This window comes from Talpa occidentalis, unplaced genomic scaffold (genome assembly GCF_014898055.3).
Source record: "Talpa occidentalis isolate TD23 unplaced genomic scaffold, MPIMG_talOcc4v2.1 talOcc4.8, whole genome shotgun sequence".
Lineage (NCBI taxonomy): Eukaryota > Metazoa > Chordata > Mammalia > Eulipotyphla > Talpidae > Talpa > Talpa occidentalis.
Window position 1 is genome coordinate 20106964 of NW_023605194.1, and position 24372 is coordinate 20131335.

The 24372-nt window shown below is 36.1% G+C and overlaps 1 protein-coding gene across 8 annotated transcripts in view; it reads right to left on the reverse strand.

Moving 5' to 3' along the window:
- BTRC (beta-transducin repeat containing E3 ubiquitin protein ligase) overlaps positions 1-24372 on the reverse strand; it is a 165408-nt gene that overhangs the window by 56795 nt on the left and 84241 nt on the right. For all 8 annotated transcript variants that reach the window (XM_037497132.2, XM_037497130.2, XM_037497135.2 and 5 more), the window contains one exon: positions 7667-7756. In XM_037497132.2, coding sequence (XP_037353029.1) covers positions 7667-7756 — 90 coding nt within the window. The remainder of the gene's footprint in view (positions 1-7666; positions 7757-24372) is intronic.

The following is a 24372-nucleotide window of genomic DNA, read 5'->3' on the forward strand; positions in this document are numbered from 1 at the left end:
CTGTTATAAACACCACACTTCATTGATATTCAATTTTCAATTATATAAATTGAAATAACACAATCCCTAACACTGAGAAGTCAATGGTATAGAGGGAGGAAAAAATAGTAAATTTCCTAATAAAATCAGGAAAGGAATATAATTTAAATATGCCATAGTTTATTACCTAGATTTTGCTCCTCTTTTAAACAACCCCAAGTGACATAAGTGCTCAAACAAGAAAACTCTCATGCTACTTCCAAGGAAACTCTAACTTGGAGAGGTAGAACAGTAGGGATTGATAAGTCAAAGCTTTTAAAAATTTCTTTGGTTTGCTGATTTTTAAAATGCATAGTACAATGCCAAAGACTGTGTAAGTAATCAAAATCCTAAATAACCATTGTAGAATTATAGCTATACATCAACCGTATTTGTGATGTTATTTTAAAAAGCAGATAGCATCTCTATCAAACAGCTCTAGAATGGAAATACACTGTCTACAGCATTGAAGTGTAACATAAAACCCACAGATTCTTTTTATTTTCCTCTTCAGGAATTGTGCCTGGCCCAGTGCAGCTATGGTACTCTGCCTTCATCACTCCCTCCATTTCCAGTCTTGCTAATTAAAAGGTTGATCACAGAACAATGCTCTTCTCATTAATTTCAGTGTTCCGATTGGGCAGGATCCCTGCTTACCCCACCTGATCTTTTCACACTGCTGAAGTTAATGTGACAGGAGCCCGAAGATGGATTACCTGCTGCCATATTGCCCATCGCCTCCAATCAGGAGCTATCTGTGTAAACTGATTGTTCTAATTTGCTCTCATTATTTTTACAATATCAGGAGAAAATAACGCACACAGCTCACTGTCAAAGCCATGAAAATCAGCCATTAGTTAAACCCAGACACTGAGTGGCTTTATTAGAGGCACTGCAGCTTATTGATGTAGCTCTAGTCAAACAAGGCAGCATTTGGTTCAGAAGATGTTTTTACGGAAAGCAAATATTTATTGTAATAATACCCACGACAATATGATATTTTGAAGAATCCTGTTCTTATCTCAGAAGCTGAGTCTTGACACAAATTAACAACAATAAAGAGTTGGGTTGGCATAAGAAAGTTGATAACATTTAATACACACTCAGTAGCATGAAAATATGTCTACTAATTCAAATCTATGAGTACTCTTCACCTTTTACATACCTCATATAAATAAGAAACTCTATTCTGTGACTAAAAACTCTCATCAATCAATAAATAATGGATTCTGTTTTGCTCTACAGTACAACAAATATTTTTCCAAAACAGAAATTTTATGACTTAGGAATAAAAATTATTTCTGTAATTATCATACAGGTATAGTTTTAAATAAGAAAAACTATATTTTTGTACAACATACGTAGTCAACAAGAAAGATTACTAATCCTAACATCATACATATTCATACTATATCTCAGAATTGGAAAATGAGCCGGATAGTAAAGTCAGCTAAGCAAACAACAAGCTAGGTTTTTAAACCCTTCAATGAGAGATGGTTTCCTAAAGCCAAAGGCAGAACTCTGCAAAAAGGTTTGATACTCAATGAGGTACTATTTTTTGTTTTTAATAAGATTTGTCCTGGGCACAAAGAATATATTTTCTTGCTGTAAATAAAATGATAAAATCTAGAAGAAAATATATTTAAACTGACATTTCTAGACATGTCTGGCTATGGACATTTTTGTTAAAATGTTACCTAAATGCTACCTGAACAGTATTGGGAGGGGGCTGGAGAAGGAGGGCATAAATAATAGAAACTGGTGTCTTTTAAATAAAGGAATTTAATCTACACACTAGCCCCCCTTTCTCCCCCTTCAGAATTAGAAGGAAACATGGCTTCCTCCTGTTCCTTTCTACACCAAGATTCCTAGGTAATGTGAAGGCAAGAATATGCCCTTCTTGCTGCTCCCCCTTTAATGGCCACTTTTCTTTTTCTAAGAAACGTGTGCCATGCTTTTCTCCTTAAAATTCCTGCACTAAAAGACTGCACCATACTGCACTCCGCAAAACGTGCTGATGGCGCCAATTACAAGCCCCCAGCCGAATGCTCCAGCCCCCACCATTCGGGCAGATTTATGCGGACTCTTGCCGACGTTATTACAAGTCAGAGTTTATTGGGAAATTGTTACATTATGCGGAGTGTCTAACAAATTGCTTATGCTGCTATAATTGGATTACAACAGCCGCTTGCTCCCACCGGTAAGATTAGGCAAGTAGGACTCCTGCCGATCTCTGAGCGTTAGCAGTAATTTTATTTGCCTTGCCTCTCTCTTTCCTAACAACATGCCTCTCTCCCTGCCAGCTGTCTGCTGAAAAGGCACAGGCTTGTTCCTTGGCCCTAACAATGCAATTACAGTCCTGCAGATCGCACTGTTTGTGCATTAAGTACAGAGCCAAAACGAGGCGAATTGATCGTTTGACTTTTGGAGAAGCCATGTGATCTCTCGGTGCGGGTGATCCGACATGCATCAGCAGGCAATACTGCAGTCAATTCTTGATGAAGAACTTTCTTCCTCCACCCTTCTCTCTCCCAACCTTTCTCCTTTTTCACTGAGGAAGACACTTGGGCTCATGCTAATCTAGATCAATCCGCAAAGACAAACTCAATATTATTAGCTCCCTGGCTAGATAGAAATGTGAATAGGTCCTAGCATCTTGAAGTGTCTCAGATATATCAGTGGTTCTCAACAGTTGCACTGCTGCTACTATCTTAAAAAAAAAAAAAGGGCCATAAAGAGTTCACTCAGGGGGGAAAAAGTTTACAAAAACACTGTCATTCAAAGGAACTTAAAAAAGTTTTAGGTTTTGGCAAATAAAACTGTCTTGGAAAGGCTTTGTAAGAGCTCAGTGTTCAAGGGGCCATCAAGAAATCAGCACTGAAACCCCTGTCCTGCCTTCGTCTGCAGATCTGCTCTGCTGGAAGAGGCTGGCAGTGAATGTGCAGCATCAATGCAGTTGACTTCAAAAGAGGCTTAGAATGAACTAGTGTGATTCCCCATACAGGGCACAGTTTGAAACATATTTTGTTGACAATTTTCAGTTTCTTATTTCTTTTTCTTGTATGTTGAACAATGAGTTCAAGTAGCAAGGAGACTGCAAGCAGTTACTGCGACTCTAAGTCTTAATTCATGAAGATTCTCACAACAGTCCTTTTTTCCTATGAAATTAACTCTTGAAATAGTTGAAAATGACTTTGACTTTCACTTATTTTAATGCAGACGAGGATTCCTGTTTATACTTTCCTCTCCAATAGCATGTCCTACTTAGGGTTCCTGAAACTATTCACACAACAAACATACAGTCAATCTGCTGAACCATTTTTGGTGTTCCATCTATGTTTTCTTAAATATCATACATGTATAGAAGATTATGGATTCTTGCATCCTTAATCTGACAATCATACTAATTCTTATCTATAATGAAGGTTCTTGACATCAAAGTGAGCTTGAAAAAGTTACTTTACTAGTATTTCTCAGAACATTTCTGTAACCCCCATTAACACTCATTAAATTCATGTGAACATTTAAAGATGAAAGAAAAAAAATTACTTCTGAACTTTATTCCTTCCTTTTTGAAATAGCAATAAGCCTAATGTGTAACATGTTACACTCCAGAGTTTCTGTAACCATATCGGCCTCAATGACATGGTTAAATCTTAATATATTCCCTACAAAGCTAACATTTAGAATGGATAGAGGAATCTGTAGAAAAGAACGGACCATCTGACATGCTACTTGTGGAACAGTATATTAAAGAAGCCTGTTAACATGTAGTTTAAAACTCAAAAGAAACTCTGAACAGCTGAAATGCCTTATAAATAGCGCAGACCCAGAGGAAGTGCAAACGTCTGCATTGTGAATTGTAGATCTTAATTACCGACAATGGCTGGTACAGCAAGTAGCACAGAAAAAAAGTGAAACAGTTGCACTGTTCATGGTTGGCAATAATTCTTCAGGAAAATATTTACTATCAATCAGTTATGAGAAAAGGGACTCTGTGCTCGTAAAACAGCACGTTGCTTCTCATACCAGGACCATTTTGCTTCAGCATAATCTGAATTTAAACAGCTTGTTTCCTGCGGATATAATTTTGGAAATAAATAAAACAAGTCTTCTATCAAAATCTGGAGTGAGTAGAAAGGAACATCACATTTTTCTGTCTCAGTCAGTTGCAAACAGATTATTGGTCTCAAGTAAAAAACAGCAAACAACTACTACAATATAGAATCCTCTACAAAGGGCTACTGAAGAGGTTTGTTTTCTAAACATAAAGAAGCAGAACTTCTACCTGGGCAGGAATCTAGGTAAAAGTGTTCAAACAACTCAATTTTAATTGTATGTGTTTATGAGTGTGAGTGTGTTTGTGTTGGGGGGGTGGGGATAAATGAGGGGGAAGACTGAAGCCAAAAATTTCTGTAATGTCTAAATAAAATCAATAAAAAGATAACATGAAAAATTTATGCTCTTCATTTTTCCAGTTAGCTTTCTTTACCAATTAAAAACATCGTGAAGGTTGACAATTAGGTACAACATTATTATTGATTCTAAAGACTAAGTTGGCGGTCAATAATGACTGTCCACTTAAAACTACAATAAATACAGAGCTCATCGTGTTCCAACCACAAAACTCATGAACTATAGGACTATAATTAGTAAAAAGAAAGACTTCTGAGGAAAATACAGTGTTTCAATGCCTTCAAATATCACTTGGATTAAGTTATACTGATAAAATGACCCCTGCTCCATTTTTATCTTTAAATATTTTCTTAGGTGCCATTCTTCAAGTTAGAGATTCATATGATTATTACTAAAGCGGGAATGGCTGTGGTTTCTCCTACAACTTTGTTTTCTTGTATTCTAAAGAGGACTAATGGGTTCATTTTCATAGAGCTATTGTAAGACATTTATTATAAGATATTTTGGCAAAGAAGAATAACATACAATCTACTGGCGAGGTTTGAACATAATAATATCACTGTTTTTATGGGACTAACTGGTATTAACGTCTTCTCTAAAATTCAACAATAAGCTTTTAGACTCTAATTAGCTTCTGCATTCCAACCAAAGTCACTCTTATTGGATATCACTATTTCATACTGTTCACACAAGGAGATGGATGGGCACTCAAGACCACTTTGGAGCACAATTTGAAAAAGCGACACTTGTATCCAGTAAAAAAACACTGCAAGTCATATGTGTAGCAGATGAAACTATTCAGTTAAGGGCTAAGGTAAAGAGTAGGAAATAGGGACCAGCTAGCTGACCTATGAAACAATGGCAAGTCATTACCTTTCAAAGGTCAAGCAAAAAATGAGGTCAACAGAAACAGTAAAGAATGATGAGAAACATGTAACACATGTAAATAAAACAGGAAAAGTTCTTTCTTATTTCCTGTACCTCACTGAAGGCTGTTGTAAGACAGAACTTTTTTCACTTATATGTTTTTATTTGCCACTGAACAACTGATTATTTGGCTCAAATCTGAAGCAATAAACCACAAGAGAGGATGTAGGCCAATAAAGGAACCAGACAGTTGGGTGGGTTCCAACATGAAAAGATAGAAATCATTACTGAATTAGGGTATTCAAGGAGATGATGAAAGGATACAGGTGTCAGAATAATGTCAAAATAAGCAAGAGTAGGATGAAGGGGTCACCATCTGGGAGCAAAGGAAACAGACTAATAAGCAGCAATAAGCAACCTTAATTCCTCACCCAAAAGCATAGAAAATATTACACCATTGTGCAAGATGCCAGAAGATTTCTAACCATGCACCACTGAAGAAGAGGGTGGGGGTGGGAGTATCACATAAATACACACAAACATGTAACTATGTAGCTTAGAGATCTTGTTTTACAAAATATGGAGAAAACAAAAGGAACAGATGCTCACTTGGCCAGCACTCAAGGAAACTCATTAAAATCGTCACCCTGTTCTTGGATCAGTGCTCATGCTAAGATTTTACCTTGTTTAGCCAGAAGTCACCCACTTGTGATGAAACATGGTGGTGTGGCCAAAAAGGAGCAAGATTACATCTAAAGGACCAAATAATTGCAACTTCATCCTTGCCCCCCATCTCAACAGACAAACTACTGGATATAAAATAGACTTGATTAGCACTGGCTACTCACGACTGACTGAAAAATATGTAGGTGTAATTCACAGTATCCATATTTTGTAGCAAATTATTAAGACATTCTAATTTTAAAGATTCAACTGATTATCTTTTTAAACAAATTTTGATATTTCTTATATGAATTATTTCAGATGGTTATATTTTATATAGTGTATTTTCAGTTGATAAAACAGGTCCAGAGACTACAACATGTTTTAAGAAATGAAACTGAAATAATAAAACATATTGCTGTCCTTTGAATTTTTTAGCAAAGGGTGAAGACAACACATCAGGCCTGGCTCTAATAATTAACAGTAAGCAACTGAGAGTCTGAGTGTGTAATATTGGGCTGTTGGAAAAGTGATGACATATTTTTGTTTGAAAAACACAGAAAAAATACATCTTGACTTTTCCAACAACCCAATACAATAAAGTTGGGAGTGCTGTAATAGTGACAAATCCCTGAATAGTCATAAAGGCAGTAATTTTCAATACGCAAAGTAAAAGTTAAAAAATAAGAGTTCATACTGGAACTTTACCTACTCTTGGAGTAGTCAAAATGACTAACATCTAAATTTAGGTCAAAGTTCCTAAATAATTAGAGAACTTGGAAAATTTGAGCCAGAGTTTACATGAAAAGTCTAGGGTCTCTGATATATAAGATTGTTTTTTTGTATGGAAGCTAGAGCTATGATACATACTTACATATGAGAGAGCTTATATTTAAGATTAAGTATCACTCAGATCAAGATTACCAAAAGCAGTATTTCTATTATTGGCCATTCAGTAAATAAGAATAGTGATAATAATAAATGAACTTTCACAGCATATTTCTCCAAACTTTCACTAGTGTACTCCATACTTAATTACACTTAAAAACTACAAACAAATGTAAAAACAATGTGTAAAAACAATGTGTATTTTCTTACATAAATCTTTTTTTTAAATAGACCCTGTGCTTTTCTTTTTTTCTCTTTTTAATTTAAATTTTATTTTTATATTCCCCATATAATTATAACCCCCTTATTTTGACCCCAATCCTTCCTTCCCCGCCCCCTACCCCCCATAGAGTGTCTCTGGTTCATAGTTGTTTGTTGATTTTGATATTTTCTTTCTTATAGTTATTCTTTTTCCTGGTTCCTTATTTAAGTTTTCTAGATTCCTGCTATGAGTGAGACCATCCGGTATTTTTCTTTTTCTTTCTGGCTTATTTCGCTGAGCATGATCCCTTCCAGCTCCATCCATGTTGCTGCAAATTGTCTTACATAAATCTTATTTGTGATGACCCATAACTAGTGCCAAGCAATATGAAGTAGTCTAAAGTATATCCAGGATACATAATTTAAACATTCTGCTGTTGTTGAAGAGATGGAGACTACTACTTATAATTTATTTTGGGTAAAATGATGTCTGCTATATTCTTTTTAAAACATAAGCCATAACAATAGTTTTTAAATAGCAATATTGAGTGAAGATATCTATAAAGAACTGTTATGATATGGTACAATATTATTGAAGATGAAAATTACTCACTTTGGCCACACAATTTTCAGTCTTCATAGCAGTGCCTGCTAGACATACTGTTTCTTGGTTTAAGCAGAGTCTGGCACAGCTGTTATAAGTCTGCAAAGAGAATTTTTTGGAAACAGGTTTAAATATTAAAATAGTGTCATATGTAATTTTAAATCTTGTACTATTTCTCAAAATCCACACACAGTTAGAACCTATGCGCAAATTTCAGATTTATGGTAACTGAGTATTAAGTAAGACCCAGAGGGAAAACAAAGAAAGTGAGCCCACAAGACCCACTGATGTGTCCATGAACAAGTATGTGAGTAGTGGTGGCTCTACTGTGTGTATAGAAAGTAAAGATGGTTTTATTTATGAAGTAATGAGTAATGGACTTGAACAGACATTGCTCCCAAAGAAGATAAACAAATGGCCAAAAAGCACATGAAAAGATGCTCAACATCCCCGATCATCAAAGTAATGCAAAAAATGCAAAACTAGGAGACACCAACTCATACCCATTAGATGGTTACTATCAAAAAAAAAAAAAAGGAAACATGTGTTGGCGAAGATGTGGAGAAATTGGAACTCTTGGTAAGAATGCACCGTTAGTGAGAATGTAAAATGGTACAGCTGCTGTGGAAAACAGTACAGTGGAGGTTCCTCAAAAAATTAAAAATAGAATTACCATATGATCCGACAATTCCACTTTTAGGTATATACCCAAAAGAACTGGAAGCAGAGCCTTGAAGAGATAATTGTATATCCACATTCACAGCAGCATTATTTACAACAGCTAAAATTGGGAATAATGTGGAAGCAATCCAGGTGTCCACTGGAGGATGAATGGATAAAACAAAATGGCATAAACATATAATGAATAGTTTTCATTCTTAAAAATTAAATAAATTCTGCCATATACTACAACACAGATGAGCCTTGAGCATATAATGATAAGTGGAATAAGTCATTCACTAAAAGATAAATATATGACTCCACTTACATGAAATACTTAGTCAAAAATCATAGAGACAGAAAGTAGAATGGTGGTTGCCAGGGTCTAGGAGAAAGGGGAGATAATGTTTTTTGTTTGTTTTTTTATTTAGAAATTACTAAGTGCCAATGACTGAGGTATGTCTTTTACATAGATTATGTCATTTAAATCTCTTTAAGATAGGTGTTATGCCCTTTATTTTTTTTCTCCGTTCAAAACAAAACAAAACACCACCACTAATTATACCCCCTCCACCCTTACTCCTACCTTCCATCCTCTATACCTTTGGTAACAATCCCATTTTGGTTTCCAATGTCCACTAGTTTATTTTCATTTGGTTTTGTCCATTTATCTGCTTAGTTTCCTTATACTGCCCATATAGGTGAAATCATCAAATATTTATCTTTCTATTTTTGCTTTGATTTATCCTAGCGTTCCTTCCATTTTATTACAAATGGTAAAATTTCATCTTTTCTTATAGCTGAACAGTATTCTATTGTGTACATATATACACCTTCTTTGTCCAATCATCTATCAGTGGGCACTTAGGTTGCTTCTAGATCTTAGCTACTGTGAATATTGCTGCAACAAACCCTGCAGTGCACATAACTCTTCAAGTTGACTTCTTTGGATACCCAGAAGGGGGACTGCTAATTCTATTTTTTTTTTTTTTTTTTGTGGGACCCTTGCCAGCAGCCAGGGAACGAACCGGCGCTGCAGAGGCTGCGGGCAGCCTTGCAGCCCAGCGCTCAACCGCTGCGCCACCAGGGGCGGCCCCTCTATTTTAGGTTTTTGAGGAAGATCCATACAACTTTGCAAAATGGCCACACCAGTTTATTTGCATTCCTACTAACAGTATATAAGGGTTTCTCTTTCTCTATATCCTTGCCAAGAGTTATTGTTAGTAGTCTTTTTGATGTATGTCATTCTCACAGGTATGAGATGAGATACTGTGGTTTTGATTTACATTTTCCTAATAAGAAGTGTTGAACATTTTTTTTATGTCTGCTAGCCATCTATTTATCCTTTTGGGAGAAGCATCTACTCAGACCTTCTGCCCCTTTAAAATCGAGTTGTTGTAGTCACTGTCGTTAAATTGTATGAGTTCTTTACAGAGCTTGGATATTGAATGTGTGATGTGCAAATATCTTCTCCGGTTTAGTAAACTATCTTTTTAGTTAGTCAATAATTTCTGTGCAAAAAGCTGTGCAAGGGCTTTTTAATTTGATGTAGTCCACTAATTTATTTATTTATGTGTCCTTAAAAACACATCTATCACTGCTGTCATGGACCTTATCACCTTTTTTTCTTGCTATATACTTATGATTTCACATCTTATAGCCAAGTTTTTATTTTATTTTTTTAAAGATTTATTTATTTATGCATACAAGAGCTGGGGTACAGGCCAGAGATGTGGGGGGTGAGGGGATTCATCAGAGACAAAGTGGGGAACAGAACAGGCAGACCAACTGAAGTACACTGCTGAGGGGAGCAGCAGACAAGACAGGAGAGGTCTGCTGTACCATGTGGGTTTCTCTGGCCGGCCAGGCATTGAACTCATGCTGCAGAGGCTGTGGATTGCTTCATAGTGCAGTGCTTAACTCCTTGTGCCACCAGGGAGGCCTTTAATTTATTTTGAATTTATTTTTGTGTATAGAGTTAGAGAGTGATCCAGTTTCATTCTTTTACCAGTAGCTGTCCAGTTTGACCAACTCCATTAAAGAGATTTTTCCTTTCTTTACTGTATGGTTGTGGCTCCTTTGTCATAAATTAAGTACTAATATATGTGCAGATTTATTTCTGGATTCCTGATTCTATTCCATTATTCATGTGTCTATTTTTATTCCAATACCATACTATTTTAATTACTGTTGCTTTATAACAGTTTAAAATTTACATTTTTAAATCGATAAATGCAAATGTTGTATTATATGTATTTAATCACAATTTAAAAAACACAGGTTATACTTAGAGTAAGTAACCATTAATAATGACCTAGCATTAATAAAAATGTTTCATTTTAGCCTTTAGATCCTTAAACTTTAGCATGCATCAGAAATCATATGGCTTATTAAAACACAGATTTCTAGATCCCATCCCCAGAGCTTCTAAGAATTTGCATTTTTAACAAGTTTCCAGTTGATGTTAATACTGCTGGTCCAGAAACACTCTTTAACTACTATTATAAATACGTGTGTTAAAATTAAGAGAAAAATCTTGAAACACTGATAATCTCTTATAACCAACATTGTTTTAAATTCTAGATTTACACAGTACAGTTACAAAAATAGGTATGAATTCCTGTATACCCTTCTTCCAGCATCCTCATGTTAATGGCCTTAACCACAGGACAAATTTTATCAAAACTAAGGACCTAACTTAGTCAATAGCTAACCTAACTTAGCACAGCATAAATAACTTATTTAAGTTTCACTACTTTACCCACAAACCTTCCTTTTCTGTTCAGTATCTAATGCAAGCGTCTACACTGTATTTAATTGTCATGTTTCCTCGGTCTCCTCTAATCTGTGACAACTCCTCAGTCTTTGCTTGGCTTTCATGACTCTGACATTTCTGAAGAGCAGATTAGTTAATATGTAGAATGTCCCTCAAATTGGGTCTGTCTCATGATCAGATTGATAGAGAGGGAAGGACACTGCAGAGGTAATGTGCCCTTCTCAGTGTATCAAGTTAGGAGTATGCTGGCAAGTATTTCTAATGATTTTAACCTTAATCACTTGCCTAGGGCTGTCCTGCTAAGTTTTTCCACTTTAAATATACTATTCTCCCTGTAGGAATTATTTTTTTAAGATTTATTTATTTATGCATACAAGAGCTGGGGTGTAGGCCAGAGATGAGGGCAGTGAGAGGATTCACCAGAGACAGAGTGGGGAGCAGAACAGGCAGGCAGACTGAAATACACAGCTGAGGGGAGTAGCGGACGAGATAGGAGAGATCTGCTGTGTCATGTGGGTCACCTCCCTGGCACGTTGGGGAATCAAATTCATGCTGCAGTGGCTAGTAATAGCTTGATAGTGCTATCTTTAACCCCTTTGCCACCAGGGAGGCCCCCCTGTAGGATTTATTTTTTGAGACTACACAAATATTACTTCTGCTTCAATTCTGTCTGTCCATTTTAGAATCCACTGGTGGATTCATTGGTGCCTATGGTAATATTTAATGTAGTGTTCTAATGCAGACTTATAAATTTCCTTTCCTTCTACATTTTGTTAATTGAAATTTTCCTGTAATGAAGAGTTATGATTTCTTCTCCCATTTATTTACTTATTAATTTATTTATATAAGCAATGGATGCACAGCTGTTTTAAATTATTTTTGGTCAATTGTCACTCACTGGAAATAGACTAGGTAGGTAAAAAGAAAACAATATAAAAATTGTTTTCTTTTAAAACAGGTTAAACTTAAAAAATATTCTTATTTGTGTATCATTCAAGTTGAAATTATTTAAAACCATACACTTTAAAAGAATAAATGCGAATATTTCACAGTGTGTAAGGCCTACTGGTATACATGTATGTTTGGGTCCCAGGTTCAGTACCTTTTTTGCAATTACTAATACCAAAAATATTTGTTATGCATGTACAGACAATACAAGAAAATTTAATGAAACTTAATGTATTTTTAAAAGACACTTATAACATAATTGATAGTTACTGAATAAATTAAAATTCATGCCAAGGGGTTCTGATTCCAATAATGGCAGAGATGCTTGTATTGGATAAACCCTGCTACAGGTTAACAAAAAAGATTTTAAAATAACTACGTAAAGGGTTTTTAAAATAGGCAGAAACTGGGCCTCCCTGGTGGCGTAGCGGTTGAGCGCTGGGTTGCGAAGCTGCCCACAGCCTCTGTAGCGCCAGTTCAATCCCCGGCTGCCGGGCGAGGGTACCACATGGCACACAGACCTCTCCTGCCACCCACTGTTCCCCTCAGCAGTGTACTTCGTCAGTCTGCCTGTTCTGTTCCCCTCTCTGGTGAATTCTCTCACCCTCCCGCGCTTCTGACTGTACCCAGTGCTTGTATGAATAAATAAACAAATCTTAAAAAAAAAAAAAATAGGCAGAAACTGAAAGGAGGGATAGACTGACCTTGAACAAAAAGAACCATGGTGGGTGAAATCTGGGTTTGTATGTTTTTATCTCTGAGGATACTCACTAGTCCACTTGGTGCGGGGTAACTAAAATAAAATTAGAAAGCCACAGTCTGTTGGCTTGAGATGTCAGAGTATGGAGTTCAGGGCTGATATATGGTTGGAAATTGAGAAGAAAAATCATAGAAAACAGAGAGAGCCATGGGGGAAGGAGAGGAAGCATCAAAAGCATACAGAATTCCCCTCAAATACATGGCTAACTCTCAAAAGACTCAAAGGATTCCAATGGAAAGCAACAACTAGAATACTGAAAGTTTGGAGAACAGATTCTAGCTGCTACACATGAGCAAGACAGAATTGAGAACTTAATTCCTACTAAGTTAGAGAGGCTTAATAAACATCTCAAACTTTGCACTGAAAATTCAGAAAGACCCTGCATTGAGACCATAATTAAGTCTTTATGACTAGGGACAAAAACAAAACAAGGGCCTCCCTGGTGGTGCAAGGGATTAAGACACAACGTACAACGCTGTCCACAGCCTCTGTGGCACGAGTTCAATCCCCCCAGCCGGCCAGGGAACAACCCACATGGCGCAGCAGACCTCTCCTGATTCGCCCGCTGCTCCCCTCAGCAGTATACTTCGGTCAATCTGCCAGTTCTGTTCCCTACTCTGTCTCTGGTGAATCCTTTCACACACACACTCCCGCCACACACACACCTCTGGCCTGTACCCCAGGTCTTGTATGCATAAATAAATTAAAAAAAAATCTTTTAAAAAAAAGCAAAACAAATGCACTAACAAATGTAAAACCAAGACTCTACAAAGTCATAGTGATTGACAAGTAATGTAATTAGAGGAAGATAAAAGTGTCTACAGTCTCTGCAATGTATCATTTATAATGTATACTATACAATAAAAAACTATGAGACTGAAGAAGCAGGTGAGACTCATAGTCAAGAGAAAAAACCAATAGAAAATGACCCTGAGATGACTTTATTGTGGGAATTAGCACACACAGACTCTAAAGAAGCTATAATAAATAGCTAGAAAAATGAAAACCCAAAATGAATAAACAGCAATTCTAGAATTTAAAAATACATGACCTGAAATTAACTAGATGGGATTAAAAGCAGTTTGGGACGGCAGAAGAAAAGGCCAATGAAGTTAAAGACAGTTTAATTGAAATTCTCTTTACTGAAGAATAGAGAGAGAAAAAGAAAACAAAATGAAGTCTCAGTCATCTGTGGGAGAATTCGCAATAACTTCACTTATGTGTAATTGAAGCCATGAGTGCAGGCAAGAATGGGACACAAAAAAGTCATAAAAATAGTGGCCAGGGTGTATTGGTGAAGGAAATTCTATGGGGACTACCCCTGAGGGGGTGGGGAGCAAGCGTTTAAAAATGAACAATGAGGGCCTCCCCGGTGGCACAGCGAGTTGAGCACAGTGCTGTGAAGCTGTCTGCAGCCTCTGCAGCACGGGTTCAAGTCCTGGCCGGCCAGGGAGCTACCCACATGGTGCAGCAGACCTCTCCTGTTTCGCCCACTGCTCCCCTCAGCAGTGTGTTTCGGTCTATCTGCCTGTTCTGCTCCCCGCTCTGTCTCTGGTGAATCCTCTCACCTTCCTGTGCCTCTGGCCTGTACCCCAGCTCTTGAATAAATAAAATAAATCTTTTTTTGAAAAAAAAAAAAAAAAAACAGTGATATAAAAAATATATTAATTAATTAATTTTTAGAAATAGTGGCCAATACTGCTCAAATTTTTGAAAACTATTGGAAATACTGATATAAAATCAGTGAACTTCAGGGAGATTATATACAGAGAAAACAAGATCTAGGCCCAAAAACCAAAAATAAAGATATAATCTGAAAGCAGAGAAAGAAAAGTAGATTCTACAATACATGGGTGCAACAATAATTATAGCAGACTTTTCCCATAAAAAACAAAGCCTAGTCGACAAGGGAACAACATTTTTAAAGTACTAGAAGGGAAATCAAATGGTAGGATATTTAATATTAGAAAAGAGAATTATACATTTGAAAATAGAGGAATTTAGAACAAAATCTGTGGTGCTGGACTAAAAGTAGAGCTATCAGTGTGGACACATGGTTTTCAAAATAAACAATATATATGTAAAAGAAAAGCTAATGTTTACACATCGCTCAAAATACCATTCTGCACTAAAAGAAACCACAGCTCCCTGAAAAAATACCTGATTCCAGAACTGGACCTGGAAAATACAAATGAACCTGTAAATATTCAGGGTATAATGGAGCTATGTCAAAGGAGCCACATATGCCAGCCTAAAGGAGCTCTCATTAACCCAAAGTGGAATAATCTGAATATTAAAATAAAAATAAAACATATTAACAAATTAACAAATTTCTTAAAAGACACAATTACCAAAACTGACACAATAAAAAAATTTGAATAGCTTTATATCTAATTATCTATTAAAGAAATTGACATAGTTAGAAAAAAAATCTCCCCTCCCTCACTTTAAGAAAACAGAAGAGGAAGAGATGACTTCCCTACTCATTTTGTGGGGGCAGCATAAACCTGACATCACAACATGACAGATATTGGGCCTCCCTGGTGGCGCAAGGGGTTTAAGCACAGCACCATGAAGCAATCTGCAGCCTCTGCAGCACGAGTTCGATCCCCGGCCAGCCAGGAAGCAACCCACATGGCACAGCAGACCTCTCCTGCATCACCTGCTCTGCAGTGTATTTCAGTCAGTCTGCCTGTTCTGTTCTCTACTCTGTCTCTGGTGAATCCTCTCACCCCCCCCACACACACCCCTGGCTTATACCCCAGCTCTTGTATGCATAAACAAATAAATCTTTTTAAAAACAAAATTTGACAGATATTAAAAAGTAAATAACATCCCTCATGAACACAGAAAAATTCTTAATAAAGTAAATTTATGATAGCAACTGAATGAGGGGGTAGACCATTTCACAAAATTAAACATCTAGTAATGATAAAAATCTCAGCAAGCTAAGAATAAAAGAAAATTTCCTCAATCTCATAAAAAGGCAAAAGAAAATTTCAAATAACAATATATTTAATGGTTAAGACTTAATATTGTCCCTCTAAGATCAGGGAAAAGGCAAAGATTTCTTCTTGTTACATCTATTCAACATTCAAAGCTGGCCATTCAAATAAAACAAGGGGGGAAAAAGGGCAGGTAAGTTGGAAAAGAAGAAACAAAAATTATTTCTATTCACAAGTGACAGGAAACAAGGCTAACAATCAAAAATCAATTTATTTATATATTCTGGTGACAAATAGAAAATAAAAAATTATAAAACCACTAAAAACATTAAATACACAGGAATAAATTTAACAAACTTTATACAATGAATGTACACTGAAAAACTAAAAATCATTGCTTAGAAAAATTTTAAGAAGACAAATAAAAGGATATACCATGTTTACAGACTACAAGACTCAATATGATTGAGAGGTTAATTCTACTCAAATAGATATATAATTTCTATAAAATCCACATCAAAATTCCACAGACCTTTTAGTAGAAATTACTAAGATGATCATAATATTTTTTTGATAGTTTTAACAATTCTCTTTTTGGGTTTTTTAATGATCAGAATATTTATATAGAAATGTAAAGTATCTAGAACAGCCAAAACCAATATTAAAAATAAAAACATGGGCCTCCCTGGTGGCGCAGTGGTTGAGTGCTGGGTTGCGAAGCTGCCCACAGCCTCTGCGGCGCCAGTTTGATCCCCGGCTGCTCCCCGGCTATAGGAGGAGGGTCCCACATGGTGCGCAGACCTCTCCTGCCGCCCGCTGCTCCCCTGAGCAGTGTACCTCGGTCCTTCTGCCTGTTCTGCTCCCCGCTCTGGCTCTGGTGAATTCTTTCACCCTCCCGCACTTCTGACTGTACCCAGTGCTTGCATAAATAAATAAATAAATAAATAAATAAATAAATAAATAAATAAATAAATAAATAAATAAATAAATCTTAAAAAATAAAAACAATATAAAAATAAAAACATGGAGGACCGACACTGCCTGACTTAAAAGACTTCTATAAAGCTACAATAATTAAGACTATGTTATTTGGTGCAAGGATACAAACCTCTAAAAAGATAAGAGGACCTGGGGTTTGCCTCTATGTCATATAGGGACTTAAGTAGGGACTTGTTAGTGCCTCAGTCACTGTTACCTTCTGCTCTGCATTCAGTTTAGAAATAGATTATTGTACAGTCAATTGATTTCTGACAAAGCACCCATATAATTAAATTGGGGAAATGAAAATCTTTTGAACAATAGTGCCAAAACAACTGAATGAAAGTATGGGGAAAATAATGAACCCAAACTCTACTTCACAGCATACATAAGAATTAACTCATGATAAATCACAAACTTAAAGGTAAAAGCTCAAACTTACAAAGCTTCTAGCAGAAAACCTAGAAGAGTATCTTCACAGTCATTGATAATGGTTGATAGACTGGGCTTTATTTAAAAAACTAGAAACTTCTCATCAAAACACACCAAGAATAGAAAGAGGTAGACTAAGAAAATATTCAGAGCACATGCCTGACAAAGGACTGGTATCCAGAATCAATACAGTTGAGTCCCACAACTCAATAAGAAGACAGACAATGCAACTTTTTTAAATGGCAAAAACAAAAAACAAACCTTAGATACTTCACAGAAGAAAAGGTCTGAATAGCCAATAAGCACGTGAAAAAGTATTCAACACATGTTCACCAAAAAAGCTTTATAAAGAAGATTCACAGCTAATAGCTCAGGTATATATAGAAAGATTGGAAAACAAACTCTAGGACATGGGATATACTACATAACAATAAACTACTGATAAACGCAGCAGCATAAAGGAGTCTCATAAACACATGCTGAAAGTCAGACCTCAAAAAAAGATATTCTATTTCATGAAATTCTAGAAAAGGCAAAACTAATCAGCAAGCCATCACATGTTTGATTCACTGGGTTTGGGAAATCAGGTGGAAAGGGGCAAAAAGAAATTCTTGGGGGCCTCCCCGGTGGCGCAGCGGTTGAGCGCTGGGTTGCGAAGCTGCCCGCAGCCTCTGCAGCGCCGGTTCGATCCCCGACTGCTGGGCGAGGGTCCCACATGGCGCGAAGACCTCTCCTGCTGCCCGCTGCTCCCCTCAGCAGTGTACTTCGGTCCTTCTGCCTGATCTGCTCCCTGCTCTGGCTCTGGTGAATTCTCTCACCCTCCCGCACTTCTGACTGTACCCAGTGCTTGTATAAATAAATAAATAAATAAATCTTTAAAAAAAAAAAAAAAAGAAATTCTTGGGTAATGATAATGTTTCACAGCTTGATTGGAGTCGTAGTTATACAGGTGGGCAGACTTATAAAAAATTAATTGATTTATACAATTAATACCTATATAATTCACTGTATCATTTTTTAATAAAAATATAAAAGTATGAATTTGTTTTCCTCATTTCCCCCTCAGAACATTTCCCCCTCAGGACATTAAATAGATTCAGGAAACTTGTTCCAGGCCTATGGGAGTTTCTAGAGTAAGGCTATAGATAGCCTTTTATTTTCTAGACATTCCATCTATAAAATGGGTATATCATCTTGTTTCTCTCCCAAGCAAGTCACATACATTAGTGAACTAAAACTTGACAAAGTCCTTAGGTGACTCTAGAATAAAAGGGCTAAAAAAATTCAGTATTACACATTAAGTATTTTACTATTATAAAACTCCTTCTACACTAAAATCCAACTGGTGACTATAATAGCCACAGGTAAGATAGGTTCTGTCCCCAAGCAACATCTGAAAAGGTAGCTTCATTGCTGAACCAGAGGCAGAGAGTTTTGCGTTGGAGTACTTTAGTACATTTTTATATTGCATATAAAGCACATAAGCATAAACCAGTAAGCTGCCTTGCTGAAAACTACCTTCTTTGTGAAAGCAGGCTGTAATTCTGAACAAGTTTTCAATTTTCACACTGCTGCTAGGGTAAAACATTTTAAAGAGTTTAATTTTTTACAATGGATTCAATGACATAGGATTATCTAACAAAGTAATGGCTAATCAATAGAAGGTTTAGTTGTCAGGTGAAACATATAACACACTAAAAGGGATTGATTGCCAGACTTCTCCTTATTTACTAGAAGGTATATATTTAAAATGACACAAACTTGTTACCAGGCTGCATTCTTTTAACCTTGCAAAAAGCTGCTTAAGAAATCTGTTCAGCAGCCCTATAGCAATACAAGATATAGTATAATGAAAATGGCTAGTGATTGGGGGGTGGAATGGGGGAGAGAGGGATCCTCAGATATATGGTAACATCAAATTAAGCCCCCAGCAAGAATATGGGATGGAAAAAAACTACGAAGCCACATCTAGGGAAGCTGGAACTGGGCTTTAAAAATGCCACACTGACACTACCTACCAAAAGATGTAAAGCTGCATTGGATATCTCATTGCATGGTGTTTTTAGAGCAGAATTTTTTTAAGGACTCATTCAGCTGGGCTTCCCCCCCAACCCCCAGTTTTCTGTTTATTTTTCTGTTTATTTTTTGGCCCATATGGACTCTGACCAACATATAAGCTGATTCCTTTATAATTTATTCAAAATATCTCAAATCTCTATATGAAAATATACTTTTTATGGTCATTTAGACCCAGGAGTTCAATAATATTTTTCCTACTAAGTCAGTGATTACACAATTTATCAAAGAATGATTACACTGAAATAAAAGTAAAACAAATACCAACCCCCTATACAGTCTTCCTTCCTCAAAGTAATTTTAAGAAAGCTGGTTATTAAATTGCTTCTTTTTGAAGAACAGTTTCTGTAGTTAGACGCAAATTGCCAAGCCATGTTTTTAAAAAAGTTATTAGACTCTGAAGGATTCAGCCAAAGTGGGAAGTTAAATAAACAAATCACTTCATAAGACTTGGAAAGATCACTTTTGTCTTACTTAGGAGACCTACATTAATTACCTTTAAGGTCTTTTACATGGACTATTTAAAATAAGTACAATTTATTTATTTATTTCAAATGAGGTGCTTCTTCCAAAGTATTAAATAATGTCTACAAATGCAAAAGCATTTTTATAAATAGGTAATTAAAACAAATGACTAAAATTAAGTCAAGCTGCAAAACATTACCCAGGATGCACTGTGCTCTGTGTGTGTATGTGTGTGTGTGTGTGTGTGTGTCTGTGTGTGTGTTTTAATAAACATCTCAGGCAATTTTTTCCATCTAAAGCCCAGAGCACTTCAGGAAAAAAAAAGTAGGAAGTTTCATAGGGGAAAAACACACATATATAATGAAATAATGCCAAACCCCAAACTAAAGTATTTACAAGATAGTCCCTTAAGCATAGTTTGTCATATTGCAATTACACCTTGCTTACTGCCAAGTCAAAGTGCTTACTGTTGCCACTAGGGGGAGAAATGTCTTAACACAAAGCAACTGCAAATAGGGAATGAGTTTTCTTGAGCAATTATCAGAACAAAGCTCCCTTGGCTGTGTGTACCTTCTAATTACTCAATACAATTAAAATGACTAACCTAAAACAAATAGAAAAAAAATCTGCCTGCATGATATCAGGGACTTCATTAAATCCTTTCCCCTCATCAATCAAATCAGAAAGAAGGGAATGCCATCATATGCAAACATTACAGACAGGACTATTAAAGGAAGAATATTCTGTGTTTTGTTTTTTAAGGAAGAAAAGAAGCGGCTTTCTTGAAAAAAGAAATGTCGTGGTATTTACCCATCTGGATGCTGCCTGAAAACAAATTGTCCTCCAAAGAGCAGAAATACAGTATGTTTTTCTCTCAGTTCATTGGCTTATGAATGACTTTTTGTTGTTGTTGTTTTGTTAATACACACTATAATGTTATTTTCTGTGTCAGTGATGTGCTGCTTCCTCCTACTCATCCAACTGTGTAGAAGAACTATGCCAGTCAGACTTCCATGCTTCTACTAAGCTATTTGAAGTTTTTTTGTGGCTACACTCCAGGCAATGTTTAGAACAACATGTGAATTTGGGTGTGTGTAAAGAGGTGGAAGAGAAATGGAAGGCAGGGAAAACTGCTACTTATTCCTTCTAAAAAGACTTGAGTAGTTTCTTTTATAAGGCCCAGTCATTAACAGAAGATGACAACAGAGTCATTTTTCTTTCAGCTGACAAATGTGACATTTTTCCAGCAGCGCGCAAGGTGTTGAAAACCTGGCAGCTGTTACCTCCTGGGATGAAGATACTTTTTTATCCTCCCTTGACAGTTTAACTCAGTGGGTCAGCACCTTTAAAGACTGCAAAGTATCCTTGAAGAGGATGGAAGCTTGAATTACTGCTCCCTCCCTAATCAATGTAAACCCTCACTGCAGGTGAAGTCTCCATCTATAGAGGTGCACGGGGGAGGAAAATGTAATGCCCTGAGCCAGATGGTTTTTATCTTGTTTTTAAAGAATAAAGGAACAAGCTAACAAGGGAGACAGCTACTTTGTTAGCTTCTTGGCCTCTCTCATGGCTTTGCATCCCCAGGGTTCCAGCTACACAAGAGAAAGAATACAGAAAAACGTAAACACTTAAAGAAATATAACTAGAGGGCTGGCATCATGCTGCTTTCAAAGAGTTGAGAAAGCTCTACTCAATGCTTTATTTATCACTGCCCACGTTCTCAGGATGGTAAGTGGACAAATACACAAAGGGAATGGGGGTTGGGGGAAGGATTAGACAGAGGTCACAATTTACTCAATTACAGAGAAAGGCAGGGCTGACAGATCCTATTAGCACCAATGTGAAGCAAAGAAGGAGTTGCATGTTGTAAGACTACATTTTCAAAAAGTAATGAGTACTTTCATGTATCCTCCCAGGTCTTTGCCCTGTTTGCAGATATGAATAAAAGCTATGAAAACAGTTGCTATGGTTTCCTCAGCTTCCTATTTTAGGAGTAAAAGGAGAAAGAAAGTTGTACAACCTTTAAATAAAAGTTGACAGTGCCAAGAGATGAGAAGATTGTCTTAAAACTTAAGACAATTAATTAAAAGGACATACTGCTTTTCTTTCCCTAGCAATTCTCCTGCCTTCTAACATTGGACAAAAAGCAGCAAAGCAGGTATACAAAATGACTTGGTGATGCAGGGAGTGTAGTGTTTCCTGACTCTTTAATATTTTCTTTTTTCCCTAGTCTTTGTCAGGTTTTGGATTACAATTAGAAATACAAGTCAGGAAGTGTCCTTTCATTCTCTATTTTCTGATAGAGTCTTTAATATTGGTGTTATTTATTCCTCAAATGTTTGATAGAACATTTGGTCTTTTAATAATTCAGTTATTCAATAGACAGAGCTGTTTTAACTTATGTTAGTTTCGTAAAGATGTCATTTTCAAGGAATTTGTCCATTTCATCTAATTTGTCAAATTTTTGGCTTAAAATTGTTTATAGTATTTCCTTACTATATTTTCAGTGTCTGTAAGATTTATAGTGATAATCTTTCTTTGAGCTCCTACAGTAATTAAATAGCTCTCCAAGTTAACATGTATGATCATATCCCATCAACAATGTTAAAACAATGTACTTTAGAATAATATATGTAAATCATAAAATTAGTTTAAAGTAACTAAACTTGCAAGAACATAACTGAATATTTTATAATCAATGGTGAAAGAGCTCCTGAAATCCCATTAGAAATATGTTAAAGAATCTTAAGTTAAAGAATTGGCCAGTATGATACAAATCCTATTTACATCAGCACAAGGCAGTCTTGATGTCTTTTTATCTGTGTAACTTTACTAAAAGGGGGAGGTGGGAGAAGAAAGTGGCATTTCATTATTGTCATATGCAATAGAGGAAAGTGGGAGTTTAAAAGGCTTATATATTATGTTCTACCTTTAAAAAAATCAGTGGTGGGGTAATCAAGTTCAGGGCAGTCCTGGACAGCTGCCCTGTGACCCGCTTCTATTGACCCCTGCTATTCATCACTCTTCCCTAAGATGGAGAGGGCAAGCTCCTAGGGAGTGACCACCACAATAGACAGACACAAGCCAACAGTAATCTGGTTCGGGCAAAAAACCAGATGGCACAGCAATAAATTTACAAATCTGCATTCATGGGGCTGTTAAAACACCCAGAAGCTAAAAGACTCTGAGGGCCCCAGGAGGATCTCCTACTTCCCTGTTTCTAAAGGCCATTTCTCTTTCCAAGAACACAGAGTTCATGCTCTTCACAAAGAGAATGGAGATAAAGCTCTTTACAAAAAAGGGAGGGGAAAAAGCCTCATGACCCAATTAATCTCGAGAGCTTGGATCTCAACAGTGAATGACAGATATTAGAAAAATAATTTTGGAGCACAAGGAGGGAAAACAAAAATGATTGTTAAATTAAAGTGGAGGTAGTGAAGCAAACCTACTAAAAAGCAATAAAATAAAAAACAACAACATTAAATCTCTTTCAAATACTGCACACAACAGATCTTGCAAGTAGAAAATGATTCAATAATGTATGCATTTATTTTTAAAATGAATCAGATTAGTCCCATGTGTGACCTGCTGGTCCATCTGTATGTGCTGGACTTAATAGGCACGATTCTCTCTTTGCTTCAGTTTGAAGTATGAGAGAGATAAATTTAGTTTAATTTTCAACAGATCAGCCTATCCATTTTCCAAATGGACCATCTGGATCAGCCTATTAAAATTAATTTATAACTTTGCAGAGTGAAAATTCGTTTGTTAGCTTAAATAAAGTTGCCAAAACTTTTTGTTGTGTCATTTTTTTTTTTTTTGACAGTTGTTTCTGTATAGTAGGCAGAGTATTTCCACCTCCAAGTTTATCGTATTCAATACTGGTCCATTTATTTAGATTTATAAATCAGGTATTTATCTAAATAAAGTTGTAACTACACAATATCAATTACTGATCATTTGGTTTTTGATTTTTTTACAAAGCTTTCTAAACAGATTCAATTTACAATAATAATTTTTATTAAAAAAAAAAAAACAAAAACAACAGGAAAGGTCTTTCCCCTAAATTTAATAAACAGTAAAACAAAGTGAATATATTATCGTCATGTGCAGTTTCAAGTAATTTTCCTCTAAATTAACACTGTATGCAAACTGGAGTCAGAAGGCAGAAAAAGAAATGAGATATGGGTTGCAAATCACTGACAAGCTACACAAGTCATCTAACCTAAGACTCCATTTCTTAATCTATAAATTGGAAATCATATCTAGAAACTTGACAGAATTATTATGAAATAAATACTAGGTTCCTGGTAGGCGCTCAACAAATATTGCATCTCTCTTTTTTCCTAGAATGTCATAAATGCAAATAAATTAATATTATCTTCACTAGGGCTAGTGCTCATCCAATTTTATATTAAAAATTAATAGCTGGTATACCTATTCTCTAGCAACAATGTTAAGAATTTACTTTTGTTGACAACAGGGGATAGGTGTTAAAAGCTGCTACAGGTAGTGAGAAGAGCAAAATTTTTACCAAATGTTTTTAGATGTTTTGGTTTCTAAAAGGAGAGCACCATGGAATTCAACTTTCAAAGTAAAATGTGACACTTTTTGGGAATGGGGCACAGTGGTAAGCAAACATTTTTACAGTTGTCATCAATAACGGCCTTTACTT